Source organism: Ischnura elegans, chromosome 9 (genome assembly GCF_921293095.1).
Source record: "Ischnura elegans chromosome 9, ioIscEleg1.1, whole genome shotgun sequence".
Taxonomy (NCBI): domain Eukaryota; kingdom Metazoa; phylum Arthropoda; class Insecta; order Odonata; family Coenagrionidae; genus Ischnura; species Ischnura elegans.
Genome location: NC_060254.1, coordinates 112,393,807 through 112,414,716, shown reverse-complemented (window position 1 = coordinate 112,414,716; position 20,910 = coordinate 112,393,807). Strand labels below are relative to the sequence as shown.

Sequence of the window (20,910 nt, the reverse complement as noted above, 5' to 3'; positions counted from 1 at the left end):
AAATACATCGCTATGAAAGTGAAAAGTCTAGCGGGTAAGACAGCGGAATGGAGAACTGCGTCAAACCATTCTTCGGATTGTTGACTTGTGATGATCCCCGGTGCTTCTTCGAGAATATTAAATACGATGGAAATAAAATAGCCAAATGAAATGAACAACGTGTAAGCTAACGCTATTGTCGGAATCGGGTCACGTGACATTTTACGACGTCCGCCTTGGTCGTGTGCGCAGAGGGTTTCGTTGATCACTATGGAGACGGTTGCAGCGCGACACGTGAGACCGTTGAGTGGGCAAGAAAAATGAGGACGGAGAGAGACAGAGCGAGGATTGGAATAAAAAGAGCATAAACAAATGAAGAACGGCGAAGGGGAAGGCCACCTACGCACGCGAGGGGAGGCAGACGAATCGGAGGCAGGAGACGGGACCACATTTAGACGACCTTGTTTACTTTCGAGATATCCGGAAGAAGAAGAAGAAGACAAGGAAGAGAGAAGACGAGGAGGGGATATCGCAGGAGAGGAAGACGAGAGAGATCCATCCGTCGCCGTGCGTCACGAGTTGCCTAATTAAATTACGCGCGCGCCAAGAGCTCAGGATTTGTGCTCAACAACTACCGCTGACCAAGTCTGGTTAGAAACGTGCGCGATAAACGCCAACAAACAATGATGTATACACAATGCACATGCCTCAATGAAATGTAATTTAAAATCGGGCAAAGACGCCACACATCACGTGATCCCGTATGCCGTCTTGGATAAGCTTGTTGGATAATCGCTTACCATTGGGTTCGTTCATGGTTTCTTGTAATTGTAACTTACATAAAATTTAAATTTCACTTTCTCCTACTCACGCGATCAATGAATTAGCTTTGACGTTGAAATAAATTTAGACAACGGCACGCACGAGTTGAGTCACTCGTAACCACGGAAGCGAAAACTTAAATCGCGCGTAATTAAGCCAGCACTGCGCTAGAGCGATCTGGACGTGTTCGCATCACACATCGCCCGATTCACACGATGGCCTTCAGACCAATTAGGTATTTAGCACAAACAGTGGGCAAGAACTCAAAGCGAGCAACCGCCGAAGAGGATAAGATCGATTTTCGAAATACGCGCACGGCTGAAATGTTTAATGCTTAATTCGAGAGCGAGTAATGACGCCTGATTGGCCTACTCAACACCTGCCATGCATTTTACATCGAAATATGAGCAGAGATTATATGTAAGCACAGAATTTTTTACAGTGGGGAACCTCTCGAGTAGGGCCCCAAAATTATGTAATTCAAATTACAGTATACGCGCAAATAAAATGAGCCCAGAAATATGTCAATGTCGCGTGAATAAGCATGTTTTTGAATGAAGGAAGCACGATGCTCCCGCCCAAGATGGCCCAATGCGCAGTTCTCTGCCATCACTCTGGAATGGGACTCGGTGACTGTCACAATGCGATTGCTTACCTATTCAGTGGCGTTCACAAGCAATAGAAACTCAAGGCTACCAATCAAACAAAAATATCGATGTATTCAGCGGTCGCGAAGAGGAGCATCGCAGAGAATGGGGTTTTCGTCTTCTCAATCGTGCTCGCACGCAAAAATCCATCCTTCCGATCCTTAGAACTAATTAGCCGTCACTTTGCCAGCGCGGAGCGCGGAACCTGGTTCAATTCGCGTGAAAATTACTGTGCGCTTGGGTCGATTTAGTTTTGCGCTACATTTCTTTCGTGCTCAGAGTCAGTGCGGCTTTTTGTTTTATGCGCCCCCTTCCAAGCTTTTTTTAAATTAAACCACGAACCATGGAAGTATCCTAAGACGCTTAGAATACTTCCATGGTTAAAAACCTTAAACGTCTGTACATAATGGGCGGTGAAAAGCTCCGATAAATGCATCTAACCAGCAAAGAAAAGCATTATCGCATTTTAATGGTGCGCTCACAGTAGTTTGCAGTCAGATATTGGATGAGTTGTACCTACATAGCGTCGCATTAATTTCCATTAATTTTTTAAACGCCCAAACGATTTGTGAAGCACATACTATGCTAAGATTTCCGTTTAATTATTCGATCTCTTTCATACACTGGTCTTTCCTCTGAGATAAGTATTTACCTAAAATATGTTCGTCGAGTGGGCAGCTGCAAGAGCTCGCCGCATCTCGTAATAATGAGAGCGGCGGCGACGGCGCATTCCGTGGACGTGATGCGAAGGTCGTCGCTCCCGAGAAAGCGATAAAGATGAGCGAATTAACACGATCGAAGCACGTTGCGCGACGTCATTTCTGCGAAAAGAACGTCAAAGCGCGGATAGCGGACACAACGCGGCACCTTCAAGGATGCTTGCTCGTAATGACGCCATTCTCGAAACAATGTCCCAGCATAAGAAACCGAGCGATTACAATGCGAGGAATAAATTAAGGCTGTAATAGGGTGGTTTCCTATTATTTTTTACTGTCTAAATCTAAAGATTATTACTCCTGGAGTACGTATTTCACGCATTTAGATTTTTAAATGACGATATCTATTTTTAGCGATTAAATGAAAAGTGAAAATTTTCAAGCGCGCGAAAACGCGACGCGTAAGTATGAATGCCGGGTAATCTCTCCGTACGACGTATTTCTGGTTCCCGCTGCCGCCCTGTAAGGTGACCTTGAGGCCACGCTTAGCGCTGATACGACGCAGGCTGCTGGCGGGTAGCTGAGTACCCTGCTGGCTGGTAGCGCTTGGCTTAAATAAGGATTATTAATACCTTATCAAACGAGAAAAACTTTCCGACCTTAGCCAGTTTTAATAAGTGATTATTAAGACATGTTTCCCTGAGCTCTGCGACTCATGCATGCATTGGTAACCTCAGACGATGTGTAACTCCTATCTTCTCGTATAGAAACTAGGACCCTGTGACGTCACGTGGAGTGGCATCGCATGGGCGCCACTCTGGCCCTTTTCAAATGAGGATAAAAATGGACCATTGCCATTCGTCTAAACCGGTATTTCTAAAACGAAATAATTTGTATATTATGAATACACTAATGGTGGGTAACGAATTGCAAACAATGCCTTTCGTTTTCTTTGACGAAGGAAACTACCCTAGCGCGATCAATTTTATTGCTTACCGAGAGGGGTGCCCCCCACCTTAAGTCTCGTGCACAACAGCTAAAAATTTGCGAAACTATGGAGTTGAAGTATAAAAAAAGGAATTACTGTAAACTGACATCAACTCAAAATTGTTTGATTCGAGGCTAGTGTTTATTTGGGAACAGCTAACATTGCTTTTGAAATTAACCTCAAGCTAGGAAGATATTTTTTCTATCGATAGACATGAATACTCCTCTACTACTGCGGCTCTCCAAAATCGATTTCACGATAGGTGTGCCGTGGAATATTATGCCATTGGTCTGGCTTATAATGAGTTAAGTTACGCCCAGTTAATTTGCTAGAAAAGGGCCCAAAACCGGAGGAATCACCTCCTCTTAGCCTTAAAATTTGCACGTGAACGGCATTTTTAACAGCAAACGTGCCGCACATATATTTACATTAGCTTTCTTAGCATACAGCTTTTCCGTCAGACAAATTATAATTGCTATTTTGCTAATTAGCAATTAGCAAAGCTACATTTTAATTCATTACCTTCATCTTTTAAACGAAGCAGTAACGTAGTAAGCCTTTGTCCTTTCTTACTTTAGTGTTAAACAATTTATTCTATTAGTACCTTCATTCTGTCACGCCACTGAAATACTATTACAAGAGACCCCCCCCCCCCCGAAATATCATTGCACCAAGAAACCACCTTGCCCCCCCCCTCCTCCCCAACACACGTCAGGGGAAACATCGGTCAAAGCCGTCGGGAATCCCGACACAAAAACCCTCCAAGTGGGAGTTGAGCCAAGCCCCCCTTCCACCCTCTGAAATTCGTGAGGAGAGTACGCTAATCTATACAAAGCAGCAACCTTCGGATCGAATGACTGAGTCATCAGGGCGTAACACAATCAACTTGGAGAGATCAGGAAAGGACAGTCGCTCAAAAGATACTCATTGTCAGAGTTTGTTCGCCGGTCGGGGATGTTCTTTCTACTTTTGGCACGAACAGTCACACATGAAAGGGAGAGTGAAAAACCTACGAAAACATATAGATAGATAATGTAACAACAGCAAAAAAATAATAGGAAAATAACAATTCATGTAAATGAAGGTATAAAAATTGAAAAATAAACAGAATTAAGTTTGACTAATGGTAAGTACATAATAAATGAATAAAATGTGTGAGGAAAAATAGATGAATACCAATGCACATCAAAGTAAAATAAATGGGTAAAACACGAAACAATATCTTTTTTAATACTAAAAAAATTTCAAATAAAAAAATAAAGTCGAATCAAAAGTCGCATATAACGCCGAAGACCCGCTTCACAACCGAAAGGTCCTACGTGCTTAGGGACGACCACTCCAGAATAAAGATCGACACATTTCTCGGCTTAAATACCCAATTAATGATTAAAACTGTTAATTATCACGAGCACTTAATGAGTACATGGATCTCCAAACAAGCGGACCTTCAATCAATCACCCGGAACTCAAAGGATTTATCCTCGTGTCCGCCGGAGCAATTTACAAATCACAAAACCACAAAAGAGGCTCACACCCCTTTTCTCCCACCGTCAGGCACACACCGCATTTGGGGTCACATTCGGAAAATAAAATTCAAATTCTTTTATAACGAATGATCACAACTTAATATTGAAAAAAAAAACTAAAAATTATTAAAATATTATCCTACGCGTTTATGAAGCTAGACAACTCCAGCCGTCCCAACATAACAACGACACGATATGTTTTAACGTGACCCCCCCCCCCAATCACAATGCGGCTTCTAACTCCATATCCTCAAAATCCTATTCTATTCCTCCCCGACATTAAACCATGCAATGGGGTGCAATCCCTCCGTGAAACTGGTCGTCTCAGCCTTACTTTTCGGTAATAACATATACTTGTCGAAGGGTAGGAGAAAGCAGAAAGGTATGTGAAATATTTCTAAACCTGCCGCGTGAACGGCGGTGAAATATACAAGAATTGCCATGAGAAAAAATTCCCCTGGACCGGGAATCGAACCACGGACCTTTGGCTTTCCGGGCCACTGCGCAGACCACTACGCTATCCAGGTTCCTTAGTTCCTATATGAGCCTCGGTATAATTGCCATGAGAACTAAGGAACCTGGATAGCGTAGTGGTCTGCGCAGTGGCCCGGAAAGCCAAAGGTCCGTGGTTCGATTCCCGGTCCAGGGGAATTTTTTCTCATGGCAATTCTTGTATAGTAGAAAGGTAGTCCACTCGATGGTGTCACGTGAAAAACACTGTTGGTATTGAAGTGGGAAACCCTGCCAACTATCTCTTCCCTGATAACATGATGGAGTTTGATCGAAAGAGCCTCGGATGGAATGGAGGGGCCAGGCCCTTAATGGCGGGTGTCGCAGGTGGCAGTGAGGTCGCCAAGGTCCTCGGGGTCCGAATCAGGAGAAATCCTTGCAAAGACTTATCATCATCATCTTTTTCAGCACCAGCGGCAGCATTCAAGGAGGAGGACAAGAAGAGCAAGTGAAGAAGAAAGATACGATGAATGTAGGGACGTGGAATGAATGCGAGGACAATGATGAGGGCGGGTAAACCAGGAATTATAAAAAGTGAAATGGATATATGTATGTATGTCTTGGGTCTATGCGAAGTGGGGAAGAAGGAAAGGGGGGATTGCTGGAGTGACGGGTGGAGGGTTTTTTCATCGCGGTGGGGAGGAAAGTCAACGAGGGGTGGCTTTGGTATTAAATGGGAAGCTCTACAAGCGAGTAATGGGTATATATCAGGTAAGCGATAGGATTCTGGTGGTAGAAATTGAGGCGCGATCCACCAACCTTGCGGTGGTCCAAGTTTACATGCCCACCAGCAATCATAGGGAGGAAGAAGTAGATGAGGTGTATGAACAGCTCGAGGAAATAACTACCGAAACTCCGGGTAAGAAAAATCTGGTAGTGATGGGGGACTGGAACGGCTCAGTCGGGGAAGGGAGGGATGGAAACGAAAGAGGAAAATTTAGACAAGGAATGCGGAACGACAGAGGAATACAAAGCATCAAAATTATGCAGGAGAGACAAGTTATTCATCACAAACACATGATTCGACGATTTTAAGGGACGAAGGTACACATGGAAAAGCCCAGGGAACACGCGGAGATATCAGATAGACTACATCATGGTAAGGCAGAGGTTTAGTAATAGTGTGAAACACTTTCGCAGCTTCCCAGCAGCAGATGCGTATTCCGATCACAACCTAGTGCTAATGAAATACAACGTACAATTCAAAAGACTTATGAAAACTAGGAAGGCAAAGAAATGGAATGTAGAGGCTCTGAGGTGGAGCAAGAAGAGAGGATATCAGGAACTATTCGAAAATAGTATCTGGGAAATTAAAAGTTCACAGAACTTAAAGGAAGGGTGGGATAAGATTAAAACAGGAATAGTAAATGCGGCCGAGAAGTCAATTGGCTACGTTGACAGCAGACGGATAAAGAAGCATTGGGTTACGGAGGCAATGGTAAAAGAAATGGAGGAGAGAAGGAAGTGGAAGAACGTGGGCACAGAGAGGGCAAAAGGAGGTACAGGCAAATTAATAATGGATTACGGCGTGAAACGAAGAGGTCGAGGGAGACTTGGTGGAAAAGACAGTGTGAGGAAATGGAAAATCTTTAAAAGGAAAGAGAAGCAGGCCCAGTTGATAGGGCGGCTAAAGAACACTCAAAAATTAAGGCTAAATATGGAAGGATACTAAGTGTGGAACGAGAAGAGGTTCAAAGATGACGGGGAGGATCTGTGTGATAGCAGGAATTTTTTACTAAATTGCCAGAGGTGAAATTAGAAGGCGAGGCCATTAGATTTCCCAACAGAAATATTTCGGGACGATTACTCAAAATCTATTCAAAATTAGAAGAAATACATTATATATCCATTGGGTCATATGTGGAAAGTCGTCGGATTATTAAATTGCAAGAGTTCATAAACCAATTTATTTCCACCTGGACCTTAGGGTTAATTGTGGTTCGCAAAAAAACACGGGAAGGAAAGCGAAGTTTATTTAATCACGTCAATTCCCAAATTGTATCGTGACCAAGAACATACAAGAATTTTGAATACTATGATTATCGATCTAACTACAATCATTTTTCTTACTCTAGGGTTATCAAAATGATTTCAACAATGATTGTAAATGGTTATTTATATGAGAATTGTAGTAACAATGAGTAGGAATATTTCAACGGGGATTTGACAGTCATTACCCGAAAGGACACGAATATACAATCACTACCATCTCCCCAGCTTATTTCCCCTCCGAGAATGAATCTGTTAAGAAAAGAATGTGTTAACGTAGATAGAGTCAACCTTTTAATAAATTTCGACGTTTAAAAATATAGGTATTAACATTTTCTTGATTTTTCTTTATACATTAAGTCGAATACCTCCGTTAAAATATGAAAAAAGTACGATAACTTCGGGTTCAAACGTTGCCAGAACTTTACTTACCGCAACTATTAAGATCGGAATAAACTTATTCGGCTACGGAGCCACATATTGGTATGCCTTGAACGGTGAGTCCAAATATGAATCTAAAATTAGGAAAATCAAAGCCACGAAGCCCGAAAGAAAACACTCCGAAGGCCCAACGTGTGCGTGGACGTGAGTTACCTCAGTGCATTCCATCCGCTAATCTTAATTTCGACAGGGCATTTGCTCCCGGAGTTTTTATTGCAGTAAACATCATTTATCTATCATTATTTGCAAGCATGATATGGAAACTTCATAAAGATTTTACGATAAAAAATACGGCTTTGAAAGTCAGAATGTATATGATAATTATCGCCTTCTCTTCCTTTTTTTAGAGCCTTATAATGCAAAAGCGTAATTATGAAACAAATTTTGCATAAAGGACATTACTTTTACTTTGACACTGACCAGAGCTGTATTAATTATTGAGCTCACGGCATAACAATTACTAATAACAGTTTTCTTCCCACTCGCGTCATCTTTCCAGATTCGTTCCTCTCCCCGGACATAAATAAGTTCGTCCTTGACGGCTTTCTCCAATTACCTTCTCTGTCCATTCATCATCTCCTACCAAGTTTTAGATTTCTCCATCTTCCTCTAAGAAGACCACTTACATTGAGAGGAGAGGTTAATTCCGACATGCCAAATTTCTAACACTAAAGCAATCAGCTTAAAGTCTTTCCAGTAAAAAGTAAGTCATTTAGGATTTAATGCTTTTAACCACAAAATACATTCAATCAAATTCCATTCCAACTCATTCAATAACCGAAAATCGATAAAAAGAAGCAACGCTACAATAAAACGTATATTTTGTAAAAAAATTTCACTTCAATATTCAAATGAGCATTATTAGTTTTGATAAATATTAAAAATAAAAAGACAAAAATCAGAGTGTGGGAGTCAAAATTGAAAATCCACGCATAAAATCTGCTTCTAACGCAATATGTAAAAGCTAAAAAAAAAACTTCATTTACTTAACAACACAGCGAGCTTCTTTTCTAACGACCGTGGTTTCGACGCGTAGTGCCCTCTTCATCTAATTCAAAAAATCCTCGTCCATCATCGGAATAAAACTTAATGCGGAGTTCACTGATGACGGAGTTTTTTTCTCGATAGAAACCATATCTCACCGGACTTAAATTTCTCTCCTGCTCGACAAAATATGGATTCTGTACTAGATACTACAAGTGCACTTGGGACGATAACTTGCATAATTTTATGGACAAAGCAATATGGAAATAAGTAATCTGCAGAATATCCCAATTCATTAAAAAAAGAAGTCTCCTTACTCCTGAAAATGTAAGCGTTGCATCAAGAAAGCGATTACTGGAGAAGTTAAGGTTGTAAGGTTCCGAAATGTGGTACTTATTAATAATACAACACTGATGAAGAACAAGTGGATATTATGTGTGAGTAATACGGCAGTCAGAAGAAAGTCTTTTGAAAACTTTGGGAAGAATTATATCAGCCGCATAATATGACATAGCAGTCAGAGGAAAATTATCGTTGAAGGATAGGAAGAATGGCAGTGGCTGTCGTCCACGGGCGAGATGCCTGGAGCAGGCGTTGAAGAATACGAAGCAAAAGAATTAATTATGTAGGTTTTAGAAGATGAGCCAATGGGACAATTGAGTGGAGATTTGTGTGAGAGCAACCTTGGGATGATGGGATTGCACATCGTCAACCGTCGATTCAAAACTATCGAGCACATTTTCAACAAAGAGCGCCCACACAGTCTGAATCGACATTTTCTGCCACGCCGACGGACTAATCGCATCAGGCACCGAGGGCGTTCACATCCACGAGGACCCTTACAAAGCTATCTCACGGGGACTCCACTTCCCTATTTGGGCCGCACTTCAAGAATCAGACACCACGTCTCCTTTTGTGTAAAACGCAACCGCAGCGCCACTCCCCCAACTTTTCATTCCGGTCACACTGCAATCAAGCGATGCCAATGCGTGCTCTATGGACTCGAGTAAAATTCGAGAGCCGTAGCAAATGAACGGGATACTTATGGGGGAGTCGAGACGACTTCTAGTCGACCAGAAGTCTCGTCAGATGGACTATGTACGGTACGGTACACCGCGGTGGTCCTTATTTTTAAAATTTTCGAATTTCTTTCGGGACGCCCCCCAGTTTTGTTCCATTTGGTGAGAAAATAAATCAGAAAAATTGCTTTTGCAATCGGATGCCGGGAAAACGTGCCGCATCGCGCTTGAGGTTTTGAAAGTTTGGTTTTTTTCCTATATAAGTGAAGATCATGTCGCTATCGGCTTATCCCATCACCTTTCGGTTTTTTTTACTATAGACATTTGTAGCGTATCACCTCAAATATCTTTCATTTCTGCCCTTTGGTTCCCGGGATATCGCACCGAGCGCGTGCCACCCCTAGCAGACATTTTGGGTGGCACGCGGGTTAGATTCGCTCAATATTTGTGGATTATTCTCACCCGTAATTAAATTCTTTAGATAAACTTTAACCTTCGTCAATATAACCTTGAATGCTACATTTATCATTGCTTATTGCTGAAACGTGCTAAGTAGCAGTGATTTATTCTCCAAATCCATCTAAATTCACCCTGAACTTTTCAAAATCTTTAACTTTGGGGCCCGGGCAGCGGTGATTAATAATATCGGATTTTGAGAAATTTCGGTTCCGAGCACCTAATATAAGTTGGCAACAATCTCGCGTAGGGCATATTTCATCTAGAAAAATTCACTTCTCTGCCCACCCTAGACAACCTATATACTAGACTGGCCCTGTTGCCAGATGCTCTCGACAACTCATGACTTGTAATGCTTTTCCTGCCGGAGATCGCAATGCATCCAAGGCATCCGGCAACAGGGTAAACTCTCGCTGCCAATAGGAGCGCTTATGAGGTCAAAGTTTCTATAGTTTATAAATGGTACGTTTTCGACCATATTCAATTGTCAATAATTTTGGTTCTTACTGGCATCAGCTTTCCAATGTTAAAAGTTTGTGGCAAAATTTCCTCCACCCTGCATATCGTTATATGATTCCACTAAGCGTGTAAAAGTGTTATGTACTTTTTTAATGGGTTGAGTGATAAGCTGATGAAGGGTTCCAGGTAAAATCGTGGGTGAAACCTTTGTATGTTGGAAAAAGTGTGAGCTGCCACTGGGAGAGTTACTAACTCCCATGCACTGGTTGTGCTGATGCCTGTAGTTAAGTCCGGAGTGAACTCTATATCTACACTACATGCTACCCCGCAAATATTGAGGTTAGGTATGGTAACAGTATAGTTTTAACGATAAACCTGCTTTTATAAAAAAGAAACAGTGTTCTTTAAAAAGTCCATATGAGTTGAAACTGTCCTGTTCTCTCTTTTGAAGTCAAATGTACTTTCAATATTGATTTGCTGGTGAAGTTAGGCATGAATGATCTGGACAGCAGGGTAGTTCTTATATATATGTCTGGAAATTCAGCTCCATAAACTTTTCCTGAGGCTTTCCACCCAGCGTTTAATGGTCTGCGTGTGAACTGGGAAGTGGACGAAAGCAATGTTTCAGTCAGGGATGTGCGATTTGATCTCGTCGTCACTCGTCTCTGCCATCAGATGCGAGGGAGAAGATAACTCACAGTCCATTATTTCTGACAGTGAGTACCTATTCTTAAGCATTGACGTTCAAACTTGGTGGCGTGAATGTTCTTGGTTTCTTTCCTTCTTCCATCTATCTGTCTTACTTTCAGAATTCTTCGAAGTCCGAGCTTTCTTATGAGCTTCTCGTCACCTTAAGTCATGGCTAACACTATGTATACTAGGTGGGCCAAAAACCATTACGGTTGATCAGAGGGTCGATAAATCAAGCAAAGGTTTTGTAAAACACCAGGTAGATTATATTGCTTGGTATACAAGTTTACTTCTTTTGATACATAACCACATCGGCATGTATGACTTCAATACAAATAAAGCTAGTTCTTGAATTCAGGTGTGGAGTTTTCTTCGCTCACGTACGATCACAGAGTTCTATTTGCTTTAATCAACCACCTCTGATGTGATAAGTGCCCAGGATCCCGTACAGCCAAATGCTTTTTACAGACTCTTGATTTTATTGCCTTTGTATTGCTGATCTTTACTAAACAAATTTCTCTCTATTTGTGAGATCTGACGATCCATCCTCTGCAAGTTAACCACTGGTAGTATTTGGCCTCAAACTAACTCTTCACCGATTGACCCTTCAGAAGTACTAGGCTCCGTTGTCTTGTCATCCAGGAGCTCAAACATGTGGCAGAATGGCAGCTCGTTGAAATGGAGGAGGCAAATTGTCTGTAGAGGTTTCCTTAAATAAAGTTCAACTCTGATAACAATACAAGTTTTCCAAGCTGTTGATTGACAGCAGTACCATCAAAAGTATTAATTGTATCCGACCTCATCTCGAAATTCGCGCGCCTACACTGTGGCACTTCATTTTACTTATTCATTTAATTAATTTTCACATACAGCCGTGACGCCAATTTACAGTGAATTTTTTAACAATGACATGAATTAGACAAAATACAATAACAGCATAAAAACAAACAAAGAATTAACCAGTAGGGAAGTATAACATTCAATCAGCAGTCAGAGATTGTGCGGTGACTTATTTGCGTGACAGGTAAAAAGGATGGATGGAATGAGGGAGGGAATTTAGAAGGGAGGAGAGGCGAAATGAAGGCGAGCGATTGGTTAAGGGAGAGTCTGGGAATGGGGGGAGGGAGTAGGAGGTAAGGGAGGTGGAGTAAGTAGGGAGAGCGAGCGGGTGGAGGGCACTGCGGAATTCATGCAAAAATTAATAGTTTCATTCTATAAAGTTGCAATAAGTAATTCTATTCAGCCAAACACTCACAAACTTGAGTAGCTACTGTGTGACATCTCAGGCCTGCCGCGTCAACAACTTTCCCCCCACGGGAAATCGGGGTCTTGGATGACGTAATGGTGTGCTCAGTAGCACACCGAGCCAACGTCCGCGGTTCGACTTCCGGTCCAGAGTTAATTTTTCACACGAAAATTCCAGTAATTGGATAACTACAACCAAAAAAGTGATGATTCTCGGACGATTAATTAATAGTTCTCTCAATGCACTAACGCGAGTAACAGAAAAACACCAAGTTAAAATCATACTTACTGTGAACGTCAATAACCAGCGAATCGATCTAATTAGCAAAGACTTATCGAATGCTGAATAAAATACCTGGTGCATGTGCATCTATCTCTAAGTAAGTACAATGCACGACTCCGCAATAAGTGCGTCGTTCATGGCAAGTGGCAAAACCGAAGAGTTACAGTCATCAATGTAGTCATGCGATAATTCCCGGAGTGAGTATGAGCTGAAATTGGGCAAATGTTGGATCAACACATCCGATATGTCTCCAGTGCCATTAGACCGAAAACCGATGAAAAAATAATACACAAACGAAAATAATACATTCCGTCAAATTTTCGTGGATTACAGATTGAATAAGCACGAGTGAATAGCAAACATTCAAAACTCATAAAATCATAGGGCAATGGATACCGCTGTGGCGTAGCCATGGGGGTTTTTCCGAGTTACAACCCCCCCCCCCCCCCCTAGAGCCCTTAAAACTTTTACTTCATCTAATTCGTACACTTTAAATATTTTTAATAACTGGTCCAGCACAACTAAAGGGAAGCTGGCGGCTGCGGTAAGTAATCGGATCAGGATGCACGCGTGCCCGTTGCTCAAGGAAAGCGGGGTCAAGGCCGGCATGCAATTGGCGTGGCCCACTTGCGCCGATCGCAAATCACTGTTGGATGTGGCCATTACGGACGCCTCCAAATGCAAAAAAAAATAATTCAAAACATAATAGAGATACCTAATACCCGTCCACTTCCGCGGAAACCTTTTCTTAAAAATATTTAAATTTCAAAGTATTACTGCTCAATCGCTAAAATCAAATATATCCCGTGGAATAAGAAAACTTAAGGTAGAACCTGCGTTTCGAAGTAATGCTTTCATTAGTTAGATAAACTCGACAACAACGAGTTATAATGGCTAAATGTGTCATTTATAAAAATTAGAAGTAATTTTAAATCAGTCAAAATAGCTGTACAATGCATGTATTTTACTGAAAATGGAATAATCCCGTGATATGAAGACTGGCTGTTATATTGACTCTTAAGTATCGGAAGAATTTTAAAACTTTCTCTGGAAATACAGAAAAGCTTCATAACTAATATCATTTGTGATGAATAAAAAGAACTTAACTAATGAGAGCTTTTGCTCTGTTAATTTTAACCTAATTTGGAAGAATGATTTATATATAATTGCTGACCACCAACTCGACAACTCTGTCAACCACGGTCTTAGAATATTGTCAAAATATCGTAGTTTCACACCGGTTGAGCACCTTGTTGAGTTGTTTGTTTACGCTACCTCGTTGCATTGTGACAATATTACTCGTTTTATTATCCACTTTACTCAGCCTAAATTATTAAATATACCTTTGGGCTGAAGTGATGGTTTCATGATGCCGGTTTAAAGGCAAATTTGTGTCTAAAGGTAACGTAAGAGCTTGGATAATTTGAGGAAACGAAATGTGGCCGAAAGTGAGTCCATCAATTCCATCGTTGTGATTCCAACGAGTGAATCTGTTGAAGGATGCCGAATCGTCGACGTGCATTTTTTGGCAAAGCAGATGATTTGTACGAACTTTTCTTCAATTTTATCATTGTCAACTTCAGATTCATTTAATTTTGATAATGTTTTCTTCTATCATTGCTATGATTTAATTTGCTTAATTCCATATGCATCCATGTTCATGAATATATTATTTTAGCACATGATAAAATTGAAGTCAAAAATGAAAATTCAAATTCCTTCGTCAAACTTACTTAAATTAAGTCTCTTCATCATTGGTCTTTGAAGATAAAAACACGTCAGTGGCAATAAAAGTTCAAATCTTAAAAGATACGATAATCTACTGATTTTTAATTTCTTAAGAAGTTTTTTCAATATTTCCCAACATAAAGTGTCCATAATTGTTTAAATAATAAATTTTTATGCCTTGATTTAAGAAGATTTAAGTCCCTGTCGAATGACTGACACAAAACCCTTTAATATTCATTTATTTTTAGATTTTCCATTTAATAGCCTCATCCATACTATTAATAAGGAGTTGATTAATGAAAATTAGACACTAATATTTCATTTATAATCCAAATGCAAATCGAATCATTAGTATCAGGATAATTAAATAATCCTTGTTCCTAATACCTAAGTTTCAGTAAATTTGGAAGGCTGGCATTGCAACTTCTACAGACTCACTTATAGTTGTCACCGTTTGTTCAAGAATGCATCCTAATTTTTATCCTCCTGCAATGACTTCATGAATAGATGTGTTTACTGTTGTGTTTTCAAATTATGCTTTTTGGACCTTTGGAAAACGTATCAAAGTAAATCGGTTGGACAGTGAAAAATAGAGGTACTCTTTTCTATTCTATTTTATACTTTCGAAGAATTACATGGGTGAATATTCGATTAATTAGTACGTTCGCGAAGTTGTATTTACACTACATAGTCGGTACCCAAGAGCAATATGCTTGTCTCGTGGTACATTCATTTACCTGTAAATCTTATTCTAGACCTTTAATATAAATTAAAGTGACGATGAAATACATAATGCGCTAGATAATGAACTTCTATTTAAATAAGTATTTTCTACAAGGTGAAAACGATGCATATTTTTCGAAATCTACGTAAAGCAATTTGAAGTAGTATTCTGAAGAACAGATAAACTGTAGCAAGTCGCAATAAATTCTATCATTTTCGCTTTTGAAGCGATACGCCTACAATTGCAAGAGATATATTATATTCCGGTCATGATTATTCACATATTTAATAAAATTTGGGCGCTTAAAGGAATTACTTTTACAACCAGCACTGATAAATTTCATATTTCGGTGTATAGCAAATCGCCTGCAATCTTAACTTGAGGCAATGTTTTTGTTTACTTCTCGAGCATAATTGACAAGTTTGTTTCAATATGGCGGCTATAAAACGGAAGTGAGGCTCTTCATCGTTTTTCAATCATAAACATCTGCATTAAGTGATCGGTAAGGTAACCTGAAAAAAATACTTACATTATATTCGCTGATTATTTGATCATCATATAGTTGTTTTTGAGGTAGACTTATCGGGGAAAATCTTGAAAAATAATTTGTTGAAATGAGGGACGACTGCGTTCCGCCATAAGAGCAATGCAATTTTAAGCTGAATATCACGATTTTCAAATCCAGTTATTAGCGCTAAATGACCGACGACCCCCAATTATTTTTTCACATATCGACTAAGGCATCATTTCTCTTCAATGCATGAAAATATCACGGCATGTTTTCGAAGGTCCCTGTACTAGAGGTTCAACCTTAAATTATATGTATTGGTCCTTCATTGTCGGGAAATATTCGACTGGTGATAATATTATACCACGAAGTTCGTTTCCCCTATTTAATTCCCACGCTCTTTGCTCGCTCGCCCATTCTAAAGCGCTGGCCATCTCCGCAACATTCTGCTATTTTTCTTTACGTTTCCTTGGCACCCATATATGTAGCCACGTGCCCTTTCTTGTTTGGGCGCTATGCAATCGCAGCTTACTCAGTGGTCCAGCATTGGTACTCCTTAATAAATCAAAACTCGGGAGTCAGACGATTGAGGGCAACTTATAATCCACAAGGCAGTGCTCTCCTTCAACAATTGGGTAGTTTCCTCCATCAAAGAAAACGAAAGACATTGATTGCGATTCCTTACCCACCATTAGTATTTTCATAATATAAAAATTACTAGGTTTTAGAAATACCGGTTTAGACGAATGGCAATGGTCCATTTTTATCCTCATTTGAAAAGGGCCAGATTGGCGCCCATGCGATTCCACTTCACGTGACGTCACAGGGACCTAGTTTCCATACGAGTAGATAGGAGTTTTACATCATCTGAGATTACCAATGCACGCATGAGGCTCAGAGCTCAGGGAAACATGTCTTAATAATCACCTATTAAAACTGACTAAGGTCGGAAGGTTTTCTTCGTTCGATAAGGTATTAATAATCCTTATTTAAGCCAAGCGCTACCAGCTAGCAGGGTGCTCTGCTACCTGTTAGCATCCTGCGTCGTATCAGCGCTCAAAGCCTCGCCTCAAGGTCACCTCACTTGCAGCAGCGGGAACCAGAACGACGTCACACGGAGTTTTCCCATCATTCATACTTAGCAGTTGCGTTTTCGCGCGCTTGAAAATTTTCACTTTTCATTTAACCGCGAAAAATAGATATCGTCATTAAAAATCTAAAAGCGTGAAATACGTACTCCAGGAGTAATAATCTTTCGATTTAGGCAATAAAAAATAATGGGAAACCACCCTATTAGCAACGTCGAAGCACCAGTTCCTGCAAAATCGCCGTAGTTATAACCTATTGGGAATGGACCAAGGTTGGACGGGTCAATACCCACCCTGAGGTACCTACTCTTTTCCATTAACAACAACATATAGCAACGGGCAAATAGACCAAACGTAGACATGGTCCGATATTATATCAAGAAATATCTAGGAGGTAAGTTTTTCTTAATGCAACGCGCCCAACCTGATAATCTCTGCTACCATATTGTAAGGGTATCAAAATGGCCATTATTAACAGTTACTCACATGTTTCTCAAATTTGATTTTTGTATTGTACAATCCAATAATATCCTCGGATGAAATTCTTTAATATTCTATACATATGCAAATGTTGAACTGGGTCTGCTCTGCTTCCCTGAGCATTTTCAGATCACATCCAAAGTGCTTCGCGGCTAATCCGTCCAAAGCAAAAGATAGTCGGTCCATTGGGAGGCATGCAATGTCCTCTAAAGAAAATGAATCAAATGCAACGAAAATTATTCGCACAAGTCTTACAAGGAATGCAATGGTGACCGACAAATGCTCTTGTTTCAAACTAGAATTCATGATGTTTAATCGCATCAACTGCATTATTATTCTCCATTGATGTATCTCGACGAACAATAACTAAGGCTGACATCATTCACTAGAGGGTACGACAGGGAAGCTCAGTAGTATCATCACTTTAAGTGAATATAATCTGTAGAAGCAACCTAATTAATAGTTAAAGTTACGCCTAAAAGAAACTATGACTACTGTCACAGAGGTCGTTGCTATTGCGCAACCCAAAACATAGCAACGTGTTTTTACCGAGTAAAACAATTACAACACATCTCACACAACAGCATAAGAGAAACGACCTGAACAAATAACATGTCGAACATGTCCAAGCAATGCATGGAAGCCAAAGCCGGGTGAACATTGCACGGCGTGACAATGTTTATGTTGTCCTGCGCTCACCTCCATTCTGGGGAGAATCGAAACAGCTCGCGAGGCACAAACAATATTATGCATTTGATCTTTCTATACACCTTGATAAAGAGGTACTCTGACCCCGGAATATATATTACCGCCAGTACACACTTGGATACACGTCTCACTCCTTAACGAATAAAAGACTGGACGAGGAGATTAATAGCGAGATGTGTGAAGTTTCAAGGCAAAATATTTGGACTTTGAATGCAAATAGCTTACCAAAGGTATGTACGAATTAAGAAACTTACATTGATGATTATTTCCTACATGGTGCATAAGTGTAACTCAAATTTAAAATCACGTACGCAAGTTACAAACATACTTTCATATTATAAATACCGTTGGACCTAAGTTGAGACTTTTTTAGTTAAAATCAAGTAGAATAACCCAAATGAAACAATTTACTTCAGTAAAAATAACTACAGCAATATAACTAAAGACTCTACGAACGCGATGCGAATGAAAAACTAATGTAATTTGTACTTAAGTTTTCCTATACCTTTGTGATCACTTTCAGCGCCTGATATTATCATTATCACTTAAAATTAGCAAGCACAGCAATAATCGTAGTCTAGAGATACGACAAGACTCCCAATTATGTTTAGGCGCTCTTAAATACTTGACGCCGGTTTTTGCTAAGTGCTCCTAAATCATAACAACCGGCGTTGCATTTTTGCATCAAGAAGGCCGACGGTAAGGCAAACGGTAAAGCTTCAATCATGCTCTCGGCATGCCCCAAGGCGGAAGAACAACCTTCAAGCTCTTTGAAAAAACATCTTCGTGCAATTTCAATTCCAAAATATCACTACAATGAGCATAAATAGCTAAACAACTTTTATACGGCAACAGGTGTGCTCGAACAATAAAAGATTCATCAATGGCCTCGTTTTCAAAACAAAAGAGTAATGATATCTCGAAAATACATAAACAAATATGAACTTTACCTATAAAAACGACATCCATTTCTTCTCCCGTCTTCTTTCAGTATCCAAGAGTGATCGGAATGGCTCTTAGCACATACAACCTTTCCAAAACACCTTATCCGAGCAGCCAAACGATGACTTAACACGTCACCCTCGCGATGATGCAGTACCACCACTCGACATGCACAGAAGAGGTGGGATAGGTATCGCGTAAGAATCTCCCACACACACACACGACACAAACACCACCAACAGGTATAAGATATCCAAGCGTCACACTTTGATAAAATATTGCAGGACACAAGATCGCAGAACAACTCGCCTCGATCGCATTCGTAATATCCACTCAAGCCGAGAAATCCGCAGCAGCTTCAGCACTGGGATAATCGCCTGCGTTCTGTTCGTACGCCATCTATCCGCAGGCCTCGCCTCTCCCGACCCACTGTCGCCCGCACAAGTCACCCACCGTCTTTGGAATCAGTCGGCATCCAGCCGCGCGGCGTTGCCAGATTCCCGGCAAGCTGTGACGAGCAGTGGCAGCGATGCGAAGCTAACAGAGAGGCAGGGGGAGGAAGGGGCTGGCCTTCTTCCGGGTCAGTGTGCGGAAGCCATCGTCAACAGAGGAAACCACCCCCTCATGCATGCCCTCTCCCGCTCGTCTTCTCGGTTGACACAAAAAGACAATTCGTAAAGCAGGAATGTAAGTATCTCAATGTAAAGCGACGGAAGCGAATTCCTTTAATTTTGAGATCCTTTCGTTCGGTTGCGTAGATGAAAGAAAGGCCTCCGCGGTTTTATACTGAAGCAAATGCGTTGTGGGCCGGGTAAGCGTTAATTTTCCAAACGAAGATATCGGGAGGGCAAAGAGAAAAACTGAGGCAAAACAAATCCATATGCATACAAAGAAACCAAGGGTGCTCGGACAGCTATGCGTCGCAATTGTGGATGTACAGAATGTTTAATGGAGTAACGGAATGGAGACAATGATTCAAAACTAGAGCTAATTTCCAAGAAATGCAGCTGTCGATCAACACCCGAGACATTAAAAACCCTGACAAGATTTAAAGTAAATTTCAAGTATGAAAGCAATTCAATAAAACGGGTGATGAAATCATAAATTAATTCTTATGAATTGAAGAAATCGAGGGGTCGTCGGCAAACGCTATTATCAAGGCAAGAAAGAAAATGTCTCATCCACAGTCGGTTAAGGCCATGAAAGTGCGGTTGCAGGACAATAATTTGAGCCTCATGTATCACTCCCGCTAATTTATAGTTCCTATACAACAAAAATAATATTTATCTATCATTAATCCGCGTAGACTATTACACAACCTCTTTACCAAATAGCTTATTAAAACAACTTGTCTGTTTCCACACTATTTTATTTTTACCGACCATGGTTTCGGCAGCTCGTGCAATTGTCAAGGTGTGGCACAAGCTGCCGAAACCATGGTCGGTAAAAATAAAATAGTGTGGAAACAGACAAGTTGTTTTAATAAGCTATATATCAAAGATTTCCACCGCATCACGCCGGACACTCTATCTTTTATTCTTTACTTACCAAATTCTGAAGGCTTCAATATAAGCGATAGGTTAACATAAACAAGGCGTTCTCATGATATATTTGTCCCTGCATTTGATTTTTCTGATTAACTGGATCATGTTATCTCCAAAAATATTTTCTGCGAATTTCCTCTGCGTTGAGCGAGTTACAAAATCGCCTATTATTACGTGGCCACCCATCCCGATGCATTTAGATGTACTTATACCTAAAACAAGTATTTACATTAAAAAAAGTTTTTTTTGTCCACTTATCAGGAGAAGATGATGAAATCTAACGATAAGTTTCTCACAGTATGCTTGAGTTACGGAGCAATTCTAAGTAATTAGATAAGCCGGAAAGTCATCTGAAGCCTTCATTTATAAACTTAATGTACACAAGATTGTCCACACCAAGCCATCATAATAAGCTGCTCTGTTTACATGAACTATCGCTATAATCGAATTTCATGTTCAATTTACGACTATAGTGAACAGCGGAAAAAATTAAG

The 20,910-nt window shown here is 40.5% G+C and overlaps 1 protein-coding gene across 10 annotated transcripts in view; it reads right to left on the bottom strand.

The window, feature by feature from the left end:
• LOC124166034 (dystrophin, isoforms A/C/F/G/H-like) overlaps positions 1-20,910 on the bottom strand; it is a 957,857-nt gene that overhangs the window by 769,295 nt on the left and 167,652 nt on the right. Inside the window, exon 1 of one of the 10 annotated variants that reach the window (XM_046543615.1) lies at positions 18,881-19,311. The exons of the other annotated variants lie outside the window; for them this stretch is intronic. Coding sequence (XP_046399571.1) covers positions 18,881-18,899 — 19 coding nt within the window. The 5' untranslated portion in view covers positions 18,900-19,311. Of the gene's footprint in view, positions 1-18,880; positions 19,312-20,910 lie in introns of those variants that run through there. 10 annotated transcript variants of the gene reach the window in all.